A 15,667-nucleotide genomic window follows, 5' to 3' on the forward strand; every position below is an offset into this window, starting at 1 on the left:
TTTTAAAATATTACTTTATAAAAGCTAAGGTCAAAATACTTGAATTTTTACACTATATTTTATTTCTGCTTTAAAAGCCTTTGACTGTATTGTTACTAATACTGATTTCACTTAATTTAATATTGTTTATAGTCGATGTTAAATTTAGACCATAGTTATCACTATCTGATCTATTAATATACTGATCATGTCTAGACCTAAAATTGCAAAATAATACCTAAAAAGTTTGCCTTCTTTGAAAAGAGGTGTTTGGAATCTATTCTTTGTTGCATGAACTGTTTGAAGTTCAGAATATCAAGGATTTTAGCAAATTTTAGGTGTCCACATTTTTGTGTGATATCTCTAATCAAAGAAAATAACAGCAATGAGTAATTCCTCAAATTCCACATACTCGTCTTTACTTGATGAGCATCCAAAAGAGCCGTATGCAGGCAGTGTTTTTCATGAGCAGATCTCTAGTCTGAATGTTTTAACTCATGGTATATGTTTGTCCTCACTATTTAGGATATAAACGCTTAAAATATACTGATATTTTAAGCCACAGAGTCAGAGTTTATGTTCCATAATATGCAGAGGTGAAATTTAAGTGATATAAAGATGTTTACTTATGCACATTTGCTCTTCCCAGGAATCTTTTAATTGCCATGTCAAATTCTCCTAGTATCCATCTCATACTTATCAAGAGGTCTCATAATTTTATTTGCTTATCCTATGCCAAATACAGGAGGCAGGTTCCTAGTATATCTTTGGTTTTTTTAGTATATTTTATTATGTTATTACAGTTGTCCCGCTTTTTCTCCCTTTGCCCCCCTCTGCCCAGTATACCCCTTCCCTCCAGCAATCCCGTCCCTTGGTTCATGTCCATGGGTCATGCATGGAAGTTCTTTGGCTTCTCCACTTCCTATGCTATTCTTAACATCTCCCTGTCTATTTTGTACCTACCAGTTATGCTTTTTTAATACCTGTACCTTTTCCCTCATTCTCCTCCTACCCCCTCCCAATTAATAACTCTTCAAATGATCTCCATACCTATGATTCTACTCCTGTTCTGGTTCTTTGCTTAGTTTGTTTGGGTTTTGTTGTTGTTGTTATTTAGTTTTTCTGGGGAATATTTTGGGGTTTTTTTCCAACTCAGTTGTTGATAGCTGTGAGTTTGTTGCCTTTTTAATGTTCATAGTTCTGATCTTTTTCTTAAATGAGTCCTTTTAAATATTTCATGTAATAATGGCTTGGTCATGATGAACTCCTTTAGCTTTACCTTATCTAGGAAGCACTTTCTCTGCCCTTCCACTCTAAATGATAACTTTGCTGGATAGAGTAATCTTGGATATAGGTCCTTGTTTTTTATCACTTTGAATACTTCTTGCCAGTCCCTTCTTGTCTGCAAGGTTTTGGGGGGTTTTTTTGTTTGTTTGTTTGTTTGTTTTTTGAGAAATCAGCTGATAATCTTATGGAAACTCCTTTCTAGGTACTCTGCTTTCTTCTTGCTGCTTTTAAGGTTCTTTCTTTATCTTTAACCTTTAGCACTTTAATTATGATGTGTGTTGGTGTGGTCATCTTTGGGTCCAACTTGTTTAGGATGTTCTGTGCTTCCTGGACTTGTATGTTTATTTCCTTTACCAAATTAGGGAAGTTTTCTTTCATTATTTTTCAAATAAGTTTTCAATTTCTTGCTCTTCCTTTTCTCTCTCTGGCACCCCTATGATTTGGATGTTGGCACGTTTGGAGACGTCCCAGAGTCTTCTTATTCTCGTTTTTTGTTTTTTGTTTTTTTGAATTCTTGTTTCTTCTTTCTGTTGTTGTTGATTATTTCTTCCTTATGTTCCAAATCATTGATTTGAATCCTGGCTTCCTTCCCTTTACTGTTGGTTCCCTGTGGATTTTTCTTTATTTCACTTAGTGTAGCCTTCATTTCTTTCCTTATATTTTTGCGGTACTCAATGATTTCTTTGAAGATCCTAATCACCAGTGTTTTGAGCTCTGTGTCTGATAAGTTGGCTATCTCTGTTTTGTTTAGTTCTTTTTCTGGGATTTTATTCTGTTCTTTTATTTGGGCCATGTTTCTTTGTCTCTCCAATTTGGCATCCCCCCGTGTTTGTTTCTGTGTATTAGGTAGAGCTGTTTTGACCCCCTGTCCTAGCACACCCATGTAGATGAATTTGGCTTCTTTAAATCCTTAGTTGTTGGACTATAGGTTCAATTTTCTGGCAGTTCTAGGTGTTTTTTGTTTTGAAGTTAGCTGTGATTCTTCTTGTGGTTGCATGAGGAGGCAAAGCGTGTCTACCTCCATGCCCAACTTGACTGGAAATTCCATAGTATATCTTTAAAATAAAAATGGAAGAGAAATCACCCCCAAAGTGTAGTAGCTTAAAAATGTGAGATTTTCCATGAAAGATAAATTACTTGTTAATACCCCAATTGATGTATATTAGTCAGCTATGTTAGCGATTTCTTTTTTTTTAAACAATGACCCCATGGTTTGATTTCATAGCACCTTCTAAACTATTATATGATGTGTATCTCAATTTACTTCAACATGTGTTTGTCATTGAGCCTCTACTCTGTACCTGAACACTGTGCTAGCACTGGGCATACAGAAATGAGATGGACGTGGTTTCTACACTCAAAGAGTCTAATCCACTGGGGGGTCAGGGGAAGCATAGACCAATAACAGTTGATGCAAAAGGAACCCTACAAGAGGCGGTATGCTACGGCCTCAAGAGGAGGAGGTCAGCTCACTTCAGGAAGCCACGGGGGTTTCACAGAGTGGCCGATGCTTGAGCTGAGGCTGTGAGGCTAGAAGGATGGGAAGACACTTCCCGGGCATTTTAATCCAAAGGAGAATCATCTGGTCAAAGACAAAGGTCTAAAGCAGCGTGTTGTATTTGGTGTCCTTCTAGCACTTCAACTCAGTAAGGTACTACTACTATCATTACCTTCATTTCCCTAACAGTTTAAGAATTTATGTAGGTACCTTTGATAGCAACACTGGGAGGGTAGTCAGAAAGGGGAGGGAAGGATTGATAGAGGAGAGAGATGGTGTAGCAGGATGGAGATGACAAGTGTAGCAGAGGTCAGGTGAGGAAATTGGGTTTGAGAATTTCAGGAATCCCCTTGAGATGACAGGGAGCCAGTCTGAGGTTAGAAGTCACTGCATTTTAGGATCTCTGCCCCTGAGGTCAGTTGGCACATACCTCTGAGAGGTTCCCTGCCACCCTCTGTGAGTTTGACTTGGCACATTCCCTACACTGCTGGAGGTGGGGGCGGAGGCAGAATTGTCATGATTAAATAAGCTAATGCCTAAGAGAGCACTTTGAAAAATATAAGGTGATAAACAAGAGCAAGGTAATACTAGTATTATTTATATTTCCTGAAAGTACTTCAGGGATTTACCTGTGTAACTCTGAAAATATATGACCACGTCTCACACCAGGTAGGACTAAAATGAATTACTTTTCTGATCCCATAAGAGCCTTCCTTTACAGCCTTTCTTTTTTGAGTTATAATTTATCATTCACAATCACAATCATAGTATATAGAATTATATACACAATCTAGTCATTTTTAGTTCAGTAACTGGGAACCATGATTCTTTTACAATTTTTAAATAATCAGTTTAGCCCAGAAGTATAACTAACATTTGAAATAATGCACCTGGTGCTCAGGTTGGCCTTCAGGTGGTGACTGTCGTCTTCTCTTTCTCTTAGGCTCCGTGATCTGGGAGGTCTTTCATTATTTCCCCTTTGGTTTTGTTGATGGTGTCTGCTACTTCATGGAATCATAGAATTTTAGGATATAAGAGATATTACCATGATCTAGTATAACTCCCATTTTATAGAGGGGTAAATGAGGGTCCATAGCCATTAAATTATTCATGCTCGTGATTACCAGGTCTTCAGCAGCAGGGTCAGACTGTCCCCCCGCATTAGAGGGACAGTGCGGAAAGAGAGATAAGGCACCCAGAGGCTTTGAGCCCAACTGGCCATCCTTATTTTTATACACCCATCCATCCATTCAAGTATTGCCTCCAACTGGTGTGTCTGCAGAGATGTAAATGACTACCCCAGGATGCTCCATGCCTGCCAGGTAATTGCTGACGGATATGGGTCCCTGGGGGGAAAAGTGGTCCCCAACAGCGGGTAGTAGTAGCAGTAGCAGTAGACAAAGACATCAACTTTTATTGTCCTCCAGTGTTTTACTTATCACCATTCAGTATAGAAAACTTGGGTAGATTTGGGGCCGGGGGGCTTATTGACAGCCAAGTTCAAAAGGGGGCAGACCTAGCCAAGCTTTGTTTGAGCGCAGATTACTTTTTAGATGTTTAACAGTTCTGAATTAATGCACGGGGCGGCGGGGAGGATTCTTCCTTAACTAAAGTGTTCATGATGCTAAGACCCCAACCTTCTCTAGTGCCAATGAAACAGACAAGCTAAGTTCATTGAAAAATGAATGCTTTGCCTGAAAGGAGCAAAGAGCTGATTCTATTTAGAGCTAGAGATTGCCCAGGACACACCAGACGGATAGAGCGTTCTGGGGGCCACAAGGAGGCAGCTGTCTGTCTGTGCACAGAGCCAAGGTGTCGTCCCTGAGGGACTGTGGGGAACTGAGGCATCTGGTTAGAACCCAGTGTGGACTCTGCTGTGCTGTGGACACTGTCGGGGTCTCTAGATGGTGACCATCAAGAGAGGCCAAAGGGAGCAAGGAAGCTCGTCCTGTTTTCCGACAGAGGCAGGTTGCAGAGACCACTACTCTAGGAGCGAGGAGACCTGGACTGCAGCCCTGGTTCTAGTTTGGTGAAACACAGTGAAACAAAGGGAAGCTCCAGCCAGAGGCCCCAGTCCAGCCCCTTCTCTTTGGACAGTGCTGTGCCTCCTTGGTAGCCAGGCAGCTGGAAACACTCGATGACTCAGGGCAGAGGGCACCAGGAGGCAGCAGTTGACACACCTGACAAGTCACTAATTAAATTATTTTTTAAACATTTTATTTATTTTTAGAAAAAAAATGGAAGTGGGGAGAAAGAGAGAGAAACATCTATGTGTGAGAGAAACATCGATCAGTTGCCGCTCGCACACCCTGAACAAAGGACCTGGCTTACGACCTGGGCATGTGCCCTGCTGGGAATCAAACCAGTGACCTTTCTGTTTGCAGGATGATGCCTAACCCACTGAAATACACCAGTCCATGCTACAGATTAAATTATTGTCAGTATAGTATTTTCCAAACAATGTTGCCAAACATATTATGGTTAAAAAAATAAAAATTGCCTGTTGGGAGAAGCTGTCTTAGAAGTCTACAGTGCCCTCAAACTAGCAAATTGTATTTTGTCCAAATATCAAGTGGCATTTAAAGAGTGCAGGTCCTGAGCTATGTCTTATTTCTGCCACTGAATCTCAGGGACTTTAGTTATTTGGTTTAGTGGTTGTATCTGGCCTGTCTTCTGGGTCCTAGAGTCTAGTGCAGTGCCTGGCGGAAAGTGAGTACTTCATAGATATAGGTGCGTCACAATGAATGACAGTTTACTTTTTACATGTCAGCATAGCCTATTTTAGAATCAGGAGGAGCTAAGAAGCCATACATGTCCTTAGACATTAAATTAATCATTATGTTCCTTTCTTCCATGCTCACGCTCCCACTCGACCCTGCCAGCATTAATACCTGAAGCTTCCAAGGAGATATGATAATTGTCTTCAGATATTTAAGGGTCCTCATGCGAGAAAAGACATGGATTTGTACTATCAGAGGGGCAGATTGAACAAGAGGTCAGAAGACTTAAGCTCCCCATCACTTTGACACATTCAGACAGAAGCCCAGCCATCAGGAGGAAAATGTAGAAAGCATTCAGGGATCTGACAGGGGTGAGGGGCTAGGTCAGATTAAAATCCTTTTAGGCCACCTGGCCAGTGTGGCTCAGCCGGTTTGGTGTCAGCTTGTAAACTGAATGGCCACGGGTTTGATTCCCAGTCGGGGCACATGCCTAGGCTTCAGGTTCAGTCCTCAGTCAGTCAGGGGGCATCTGAGAGGCAACCGATGGATGCTTGTCTCTCACACTGATGGTGCTCTCCCTCTTTTTTCTCCCTGCCTTCCCCTCTAAAACCAATAAGCATGTCCCCGGGGGAGGATCTTTTTTTAAAATCCTTTTAAGCCCCAAGAGTCTGTGATTCTGCTTCAGTGTTGGCCAGTTATTTCCTCAACTAAGGAATTAAAAGGCTGGTATAGTTCTGTCTGTTGCAGGGGAGAGGCAACAAGGTAGAAACTTCAGACTCGTCTAGATTCTGTAATTGGTTTAACCATTCACTCACTTTGGCTCTGAAGTACTCTGTCAGTAGGAAACACATAGGAAATAAAAGAGTACTGAAAGAAGTCATTCTTCTTCAGTCCAAGATTTTTGTACTTCCCTGTTTCTCTCAGTTAAGCCAACTGTGTGACACGGCTGTCAAAAATGTGAATGCATTTGTAGATTCCACAACTTTCTACTGAGCAGCATGTAGTGTCCACAGCAAGATGGTCTAAGCCAGCCAGTCCGAGGTGTGTTCAGGCATGGATGTTGCACTTGAAGGCATTTAGAGAAAGGTGGCCACCGTGGTAGAAAATGTGAAATTATGGGTCCTTCCAGGCAGCTGGTTCAAGGAGCAGAAAACCCAACTTAGTCGCTTCATCCACAAGGGCAATTTATTGAATTGTATGATCAAAAAGCCTAGTATTGCTAGTTCTGGTAGAACTTGATTCAGCAACTCACTTTTGGCTCTAAGTAGGCTTCTACCTTCACAGACTAAGAATGGCTGTTGGGTGACCTGCTTCCTGGTTTACTAGGGAAGAGCATGTCTCTTTTCCTCACACACAACCAGAGATCCTGGGTTTCAATTTGATCGGACCCATTTACCTTTCTGTACCCAGGGGATATTGCATGATGCTAACTAGTTAAGCCGGAACCGCACAGCTCACCTGAAGCTAGGGGTGAGGTCAATCTTCCCATGAAGCACCTAGGGGCTGCTTGGGGGCAGAGGAGTGTTGTTAGAGTGTCCTTGCTAATGGGAGGGGGAAGAATGGAGGGCAACCAGACATAGCAAACGATCGTAGAAAAGAGGATGTTCATTCAAGAAGGAAAATACTGCAGAGACGTGACAACTATCTTCAAATACGTGAAAAGCTGTCATTAGACAATTTCTACAGCTCCTGACCACGTGCACATCTTAGAGGAAGACATATTTGGACTGGAAATAAGAAAGAACTTTCTAGTAGTTCAAGGTACCCAAGATAGAATCATCGGACTCCCATCATGGGATGTCTTCTAGCCGAAGACAGTATGCCCGTCTGTCAGGAATACTCTAAAGTGAATTTCTTTATGGGGCAAGGAATTGAACTCTGACCTCTAACATCTTTCTGGGTTCTATGGCCTTTGGAGGATTTAAGCTAATAAAGATGCAAACTAAATGATAACTCCAGAAAAACTATTTCAGTGTGATGCATCTAAAAAAAAAAAAAAAGGTCTTGCTACAGCAGATTTATTTGACCATGAAAGTGGAACAGTCAACAAGCCTTTCGCAGAAAAAAAACAGCCCTCCCCTACCATCACCCTCACACATACACAGAACTGCTAAACTAGACTCTGAAATAAGACCACCCTTTTTTGGAACCAAGTTTGACAAAGCAGATGTCTAAAATCTTCTTCAAAAGGAAAATGGTTAATGGATTTCTTTGCCAGACCTTCTACCATTCGAGAAAAGGTTAATTTTGTAATTCACATTGATCATTTTGAATTGTGGTTCTAAGCTCCTGCTTTTCTCACAAAATTTAGGTTCTAAATGTTAAAACTGGCATGTGCCCCAAGGATGATTTACTATGGCTCCTACACACCTGTGTGGAGTAGGACATGAGCTATGTCAGTTTTAAATACTCAAGGGCTAGAAAGAGTGCCGCCTGGCAGTCAGGGCCTGTTTTCTCAGCTCGCTGACTGGCAGACCCAGCAAATGAATCATGTTGTGCCATACCTTATGCTCTGGCCATTGTGTTTTGTGTGAAAATGCATTGTCCTTGGTGCTCGGGAAGCTGCAAGAGCCAGGTGGTCTAATTTATTGTCCCATCTGAGTGGTACCCTCCTTTAGACATCTAGAGCCTTTCTCTCCCACCCAGCTCTCTGTTAAGGTCAGGGACCTCTCACTTTAGCTTTGCAAAACTGGTCACCCCCAAACGCAGCACACGCCTGGAATCTGAGATGCCGGAGAGAGAAGGTGCCAAAGTGGCTCTCGGGATGTGGGGCTCGTCGTGACTTTCTTACACCCTGCTGAGTAGTTCTCTGCTGAGTCCTCGGATGACTTACTTTTATTTTAAGGTCTTTGTGTTTGTTTAAGTTTGTCTTATTACCTGGTTTTTGGTTTTGCGCCATATAAAACATGCTGACAGACTCACAGACATGACGAGGACCCGAGCGCTGTAAGAGGCTGAGCCGGGGAGATAGATGGCACCAGTGAACATACTTATTTTATATCGTGAGAAATACTATCTAGTGTTCATTTATTTTGTCTCATAATCAGGATCTAGAATGTCAGTTTACCAAAATTCCCATTTGTAGTTAACCAGAATAAATTTTGTTCTGTTCTGGTTTTTTTTTCAAGACAGTCTTCTGTTTTGGAACTCTTACTTTAAATTAGTGGTACAAAGCAGTGTGTGGTCATGTGGAAGTGATTTTGTTTCTCTTATTGAAGACTTTTTGAGATTTGGGCACTATTTTTTTTATGGTTTTGGCAAGTTATGATGGATTGGAGGTGGCACGTTCCTGAGTTTCAGCACCCAGCACAGTGCCAGATGACTGAGGCTGAATGCCAGTACCGGTTCTCCCTCAAGGAGGAAAAAAGTCACAGCACCTGAACAGGAAGCTCTGCCTTCGAGGAGCCTTCGGGCTCCTCTCACTCACCCCCCGACCTTGTAGACATGAACCCTGACCAAGCCCAGGGACAGGAGGGCGCTTCTGAGGCCGCAGGGACCCGGCCGGAATTCCAGGGGTCTTTCCGACTCCAGAGTCTATGCCTCTTCCCCACACTGGGCAGCCTGCTGGGTCAGCCGTCCATTACAGGCCAGGTCCTGTCTTTGGCCCTGGGTGTGGCCCTCTGAGCCTCAGTTTCCCCAGCAGCAAAATGAGTAGATTGAACTAAGTCATCTCTGAGGCCCCTTCCATTTCCAAAATGCTTTAGGTCATTCTTCTCATTTAGAATATGAAAGTCTCCGTTCACCTTAGTCCCTGTTTATATTTAGCTTCGTGCATCTGACTTGAAGGGAGAGCCTTTGCAAAATAGCTACGGTTCCTGAAACTTGGTGTTTAAAAAAAGAATACAGAAGAGGTCAGTACTGAAAGCTGGAATGTGATATCAGTAGCATAACAAATAAAAATGATTATTTTTTAAAAATTCTAGCCATAGAATTTAATTTTATATTTCTTTTTTTCTGCTTAAGAGAAAAATAACACAAGCTTGAAAAGCAGTAAATATGTAAAGAGAAAATTTGTCAACTGATATTGGAAGATCTGACCTAGGTCACACATAAATCTCTCAGACAAGAGCTGCAGGGCAAGCCGTAATTTCAGAGAGTAAAAGAGAAAATGAAAGCTATTGCTGGTGTCTTCTCTAAGGTACACAGGTGGATTCATTTTAGCTTTCTGATTGTGCTTCTGAAGATAATGTGAAAGGGCTGGTAGCCACGTCGGTCTGACCACTGTCTGTATAAAGTGCCTCTGCAGATAGGGAAGCACAATGTGAGACTCCCAAAGCTGCTTTTCATCACCAGGGTCAAAGCCCCACGAGAAGACTTTTGCATTGGCAGTTTCCTTTCCAGGCTCATTTTCCAAACTCTTAAGTCATGTTACAGGAACTTTTCTAATTGCCAATTATGTAGTGCTTGCAAGTAATACACGATAAATGTTACTGCAGTAACATCCTAATACCTAACCAATAACTTGCCTGACTGGTAGGAAGTCATTCTTCCCCTTTTAAACACATAAGGGCCCATCTTATGTTAGAATAAGGCACAACTAACCCTTGTGAGTGTAGCTTAAAATCTTGGATCTAAGGGCTGGCAAAAAGAAAAAAAGCTATGTCCAGAAGAGGGAAGAGGTTCATTTAATTAGTGTATCAAAATGCTACTGGTTCTAGAAACTAATCAGCAAAGGGTTTGACTAGAGCAATTACTATTCATTGTCCAAAAGTACTAGTTAGACATAGAAAACTCAACATAAGCAAAACATACAAGCAAGAACGTGGACTTGGACAAGTTAGTTATAAACTGCATTTCATATGTTGTGAGGTGCAGGCAATACGTCAGCCATAACAATGTTATTGTATTCCTCTGAACTCTGCTCTCACAGAGTAGAGTATTCTTGAGTATTTGGAAGGCAGACCCAGAATAAAGAGAGGCATTCACGAAACTCACATTTTATATTGAGTACCCTTAGCACCACTTTTAATATGCTATAAAACTAGGGGCTCCACTGTTTCTTGAACTGTGTGCCAAAGCAGAAGCAGTGACTGGAGGTTGACTTTGTTTGGATCTGTTTTATGGTTGCTGCGCCTGCACTGGAATGTGATCTTGAAAAAGGTAAACAACAAAGAGTTTAGCAGTGAAAAATATGCCTAATATAAATACAGTCGAGTCCATGGCAGATCAGAATGTGAAAAATATGACTGTGGCATTAAATTTTCTGGTGGAATTAACAGAGGAACAGAATATAGCCTTTAAGGCAATATATCTGAGGCAGAGAAAGGAGATAATACATCTAACTCTATGGTCTGTGTGGCAGTCATATAAAGAAAAGCACAGTAGCTTTATTTAATTGAGAAAATGAATCAATTACAGTGATGTTGCATCATCAAATTCTTGTGAAATAGAAGATATAAGTCACCACATTGTGTAACAGCGTTAAAAAGTAATTGAGTATCTTAAGCATTTTGAATCAATTTCAGGTACTGGCACTGCTACCTTAATACAAAATTTATGAAGATGATTTCATATAATATGTTACTATCAAAACTGTAATAAAACCCGGTAACAATGCCTCTCTTTAAAAATCTGGGCAAACAGTATAGTTATAAGATCATAAAAAAAAAGACTTTGATATTTCTGTTTCTCCCTTACTTATGGTATAGAGCCAGCATTAAAATAGTAGTTTTAAGTTGTCTGAAACCATGCATGAAACCCACAAAATCAGGAAAGGTGGAGCCCCGCTCCAAGGTCCCGGGTCGTAAGGAAATGTCCTCCTTTTTACCCATGTTGCTCCCACCATGCCTGTTATTGGGAGCGACGTCTCATCATCCCTTCCCGAATTCACGCGGAGCATTCCTCTCAGAACGTTTGCCGCATGTTTTCCTCAGAGAATGCTGTGTTCCCCATGACTGTGGGAAATTTGCGAAAAACATTCTCTTTGAGGTCAAATGGATTTTTAATTCTTTGTTCATTACAAGTAACTCTCCCATTGAAGTAGATGTATCTTATCACGAATGCGAGAATGTGAGTAGGGTGGCATGTCCACGTGCCCTTGAAAACATATAAAAGCAAAGTTACCTGGGCGTTTCAGGATTTTTTTAAAGGTGGTATAGCTTGTTACTAAAATCCTTAACCATTCCAGAGTGGTAGTTAACAGCTCTGTCTTCTTTTTTAATATAAATCTTCACTCGCAAAGCCTTATCCAGAAGTTCTCATTGACTAGAGCAGGGGTGTCAAACTCGTTTTCACCAGGGGCCACATCAGCCTCATGGTTGCCTTCAAAGGGCTGAAATAACTTTAGGGCTGTATAAATGTAACTACTCCTTAACTGTTAAGAAGTTGAAATTACATTTGGCCCTTTGAAAGCGTCCTCGAGGCTGATGTGGCCCCCGGTGAAGATGACTTCGACACCCCTGGACTGGAGGACCAAGCAGCAGTAACTGAGACGACATCAAGTAGACTAAGACTGCACCTGAAGCTAATACATACTACTGAATGTCAACTGTAATTGGAAAAAAATTTTAATTTTTAAGTAGACTAAAAGCCAGTTAGCCTGGGATAGAGGTTTTTGGGAGCAGTGTTTGGGGAGGGAAGGGGTGATAAAGAGCCAGGAGCTGTGACAGTGGACACCGTGTTCAGTCAGGGTTATACACGGAAAAGCACTTCCTGAAACACTCAAGCCCTGGGTGCAAGGGTCTGCTAATCAGCCATATGGTTGCAAAAAAAAAAAAAAAGAAAGAAAAAAAGAAAGAATAAAACATAGCTTCTGTCTTTCAGAAGCTTACAGTCTAGTTGAGTAAAACCCACATGCCAGAATTGAGAATTTATCAACTTCACCATTCCAAGTGTATATGTAGCTCTGGTTGTTTGTAAGTAATCCTGTGACTGTAGGCAGGCCCACTGGAGATGCTGCAGAGAAAGGAACGCTGGAGAAGACCCAGCACAACCACAGCCTGTTCCGTGGCCCCGCCCTCTGAGAGGCCCAGTCTTCCCATCACAGAATAGGGATGATCGTCCCTCCAACCTCAGGGTGGCTGTGAAGGTCAAGTGGGGGTGTGTGTGTGAAAGAACCTGTAAAGGCACCATTAAAAACATAGGGGACTATTACTGTTTTTCCTATGTGTTACCCACTGGTTGCAGCTCAGTTATCCCAGCAACCAACTGAGTATCGGTTGTATTTCATTTCTGAAATTTTTCTTCTAAGGAAATTTGTACCTGGGACTCCATTTTCACTGAGCTTTAGTAACTGCTGGCTTGGGGGAGGTGCATTGAAGTGTTTCATACTTTAATTACAGTGGATGTTTTATTAATTTGGTGTCACATTTTAGTAACTTTCTGAGAGAGATGGTTTGTTGGTATTAGACGTGTGAGTGGCCCGCCTTTAAAATGTTGATTAGGAAAAGGCATGTGTGACTGCACTCTACTTGATCCCCTGAAAAACAGTGTAAAACTTGCATGGATTTTATTTTCCCAGAGAGCTTTGCTGCCCTGGAAACAGGCTGAAGGAACTTTGGAAAAGGCGGAGTCTTCACCCCACTCCTGAGTTAGAGACAAATACTTCAACCACATAATTAAAGTTTTCTTCACAAAATAGGGGATTGTGAGCAAACACTGGCAGGAATCCAAAATTCTAATTTCTGACTATGATTTAATTTCAATTTTAAATAAATCGGTTTTTAATTTAAAAAGAGTGAGCTTCATAACATTAGCAATGATTGCAACATTAAACCCAGTGTTCACAATCTAGCAATATAAAACATTATTTATATCTGAATCGTAAACAGCCTTTTGAAATGGATTATGGTTTTTCTCCCTATTCTAATACAACCTGGAGGGTACTAAAAAGTGTTGTGTGAAATTAACATTCTGCTGACTTTCGCCTATAAATGAGAAGCGAGCTATTAACATTTGTGTATTTTCATTATGTAAATTGTGTTAACACATGCCCACAAATTGCCACCAGCAATGCAATAATTTTCTCTCAGTGATCATAATGTGTCCAAGTGAGTCATTTTGATTATGACATGCTAATTACATATTGCCTTTTTTCAGATTCAGAAAAACCAGGGATCTTTAATGGTAAGCTTTATGAGTTCAGAAAAAAATTCACTTTTCTTTTTCCTGATGGCTGCTTCCTTTGCATGCTTGAATGCCTTGTTTTAAACTTAGCAAATTGCATTTTGAAGAAAATGCAAACCTTTAACTGCCTGTATTAGATTAGGTACCATTAGAAATAATAGAACATCCTGAGCATCAATGTTTTTATAAGAGTTTGCTGTTGTTGATTAATCTTGCTATATTTTATTGCATTAATGATTTTTTCTTTCCACTCCACTGTAAAGATATTGCATAGAGGCTAATACTTTTTCTTCTCCTCTTTCCCGTTGCAGCCTCTCCAGCTTCTGCAGTGCATTGTTGATGAGGTGAGGCATCGTCTTATGTGCTTTCACTCCTAAAGTCATTCCTAATGGTGTGGAAAGCTTATATTTTGTTTCCTAATGAAGCACAATGCCCAACATCCTTGGAGCAAGTTGTGTTGCATGGCTCTGGGCTGTTACGTGGACGGGCCCTGTCCTGAGTCTGGTTCTGGCCGAGAGTCCCACAGGCTCGTCCTCGGGGCTGTCAGATGCCCTGCAGACAAAATGTGATGACATTAACGTATCCTCTCCCTGGCCAGATGGGTATGGAGCCGGAAATTAAAGTGGTACCATTTCTTTTTTCTGTAACAGATATTTAAAGTCATTCAGTAGGCAAGGGTCAGAGCTGAACAGCAAATATAAGCCAGCTACAATGTGTCTCCCTTGCTTTATTTAGCCAAAGCATATCAGAGTGCTAAAAATTGTTCAAAAGCTCCAGGTCAACATCTGAGCTTTAATTCCCTCATTAGGCATTTTCCCCAGAATATACTCCTAACTTCTTGCACTTGTAACCAGTATCCTCATGTGTTAAGTCATCCTACCCCTGGTCCTCCTCAGCTGAGTTCCGCTGTCCCCTCGCCTTCATGGAATCGATATGCCTACCTTTCTTTCTTGATCAAGTTTGTCTACTTTTTATTCTGACTTTAAATTCATTTTTTTCCTGTAAATTAGTCTTACAGTACACAAAGCTCTCAATTAAGAAGCAGTAATGTTTTTTAAAAACTTGAGTTTTTCTAGATTTGGGCTTACCTACTAGCAATGTTTATTTTTTAACTTTAATTTTACAATATTTAAAACACTTGTAATGAAGACAATAAATGAGTCTGATAGGAAAGTTTGAAAGAAAAAAAACAAATCGTAATTCATAATTATTCCTCTCAATTAAACATCTGTATAACCAGTTATGAGATTTGGGGGAAAAAATAAAGATCCTCCTAGGAAAAAAACAAATGCGAACACATATCCCAATAATAGTGAGAGTGGGGCTCCAAGATCCTTAATGGTGCATCAGTCGGTCCATACATCCCCTGCAAGCCATAAACCATGTTGGTGCAGAAATGAGGGCATCGTCCTGAAACAAATGGAGCCCCCATTATCTCAAATATCAGATGGCCTTCTGCATCTAATAGCTCATCAATATCTTCTGTCATCTTAGATTCCAGAAGCATCCTATCCCCATCAGAACCCTCCCAAATAAACTGATTTTCCTAAGGTTCCCCTCCAGGATCGCTTAAGAATGTGCCCAGGGAAACTTGGCCTGTCTGGTCAAGTGCACGGCCTGCCACGCTTCCGGGGCCCCTCCCATTCTCGGTCTGCCAGGCTCCGGGGCATCAGACCAGTCAGGTACAGATGTTCTTCACCAGTGATGTGCGTGTTACTGGAGAGCTCATCTGAAGGTTTTCTAGACCAAATGGATATTGTCATTTCTTATTTAAAGTAGCAGTAATTGGTACTAAATTTTAAATATTTTACTTTTTTAATTTGGGCAAAATCCTGAAACTCTTGAAATTGTCATAGGGAGATGTTCTATCTAAGGGGGGAAGGTCTGTGTGATGAAGGGCAAGAGTGTGTAATTTAAATCATATGTGTTTCTTTCTTCTTATATAAAAATATAACTTAGACACCTATTCTTACTTCCTCTAAAAACATGAAAAGATCTGCCCAGGCTGGGGTGGTTCAGTGGATTGAGGTCCAGCCTGCGAACCAAAAGGTCGCCGGTTCAATTCCCTGTCAAGCACATGCCTGGGTTGCTGGCCAGGTCCCCAGTTGGGGGCAAACAA

At 41.1% G+C, this 15,667-nt stretch overlaps 1 protein-coding gene across 10 annotated transcripts in view; it reads left to right on the plus strand.

The window, feature by feature from the left end:
• The window catches only part of MAP2K5 (mitogen-activated protein kinase kinase 5), a 254,584-nt gene that overhangs the window by 186,736 nt on the left and 52,181 nt on the right, over positions 1-15,667 (plus strand). For 6 of the 10 annotated variants that reach the window (XM_036009501.1, XM_036009499.1, XM_036009544.1 and 3 more), the window contains 2 exons: positions 13,522-13,548; positions 13,860-13,892. The exons of 1 other annotated variant lie outside the window; for it this stretch is intronic. In XM_036009501.1, the coding sequence (XP_035865394.1) occupies positions 13,522-13,548; positions 13,860-13,892 (60 nt within the window). 3 more of the 10 variants (XM_036009506.1, XM_036009555.1, XM_036009550.1) reach the window with 2 other exon arrangements.

The sequence above is a fragment of the Phyllostomus discolor genome, chromosome 1 (genome assembly GCF_004126475.2).
Source record: "Phyllostomus discolor isolate MPI-MPIP mPhyDis1 chromosome 1, mPhyDis1.pri.v3, whole genome shotgun sequence".
NCBI lineage: Eukaryota > Metazoa > Chordata > Mammalia > Chiroptera > Phyllostomidae > Phyllostomus > Phyllostomus discolor.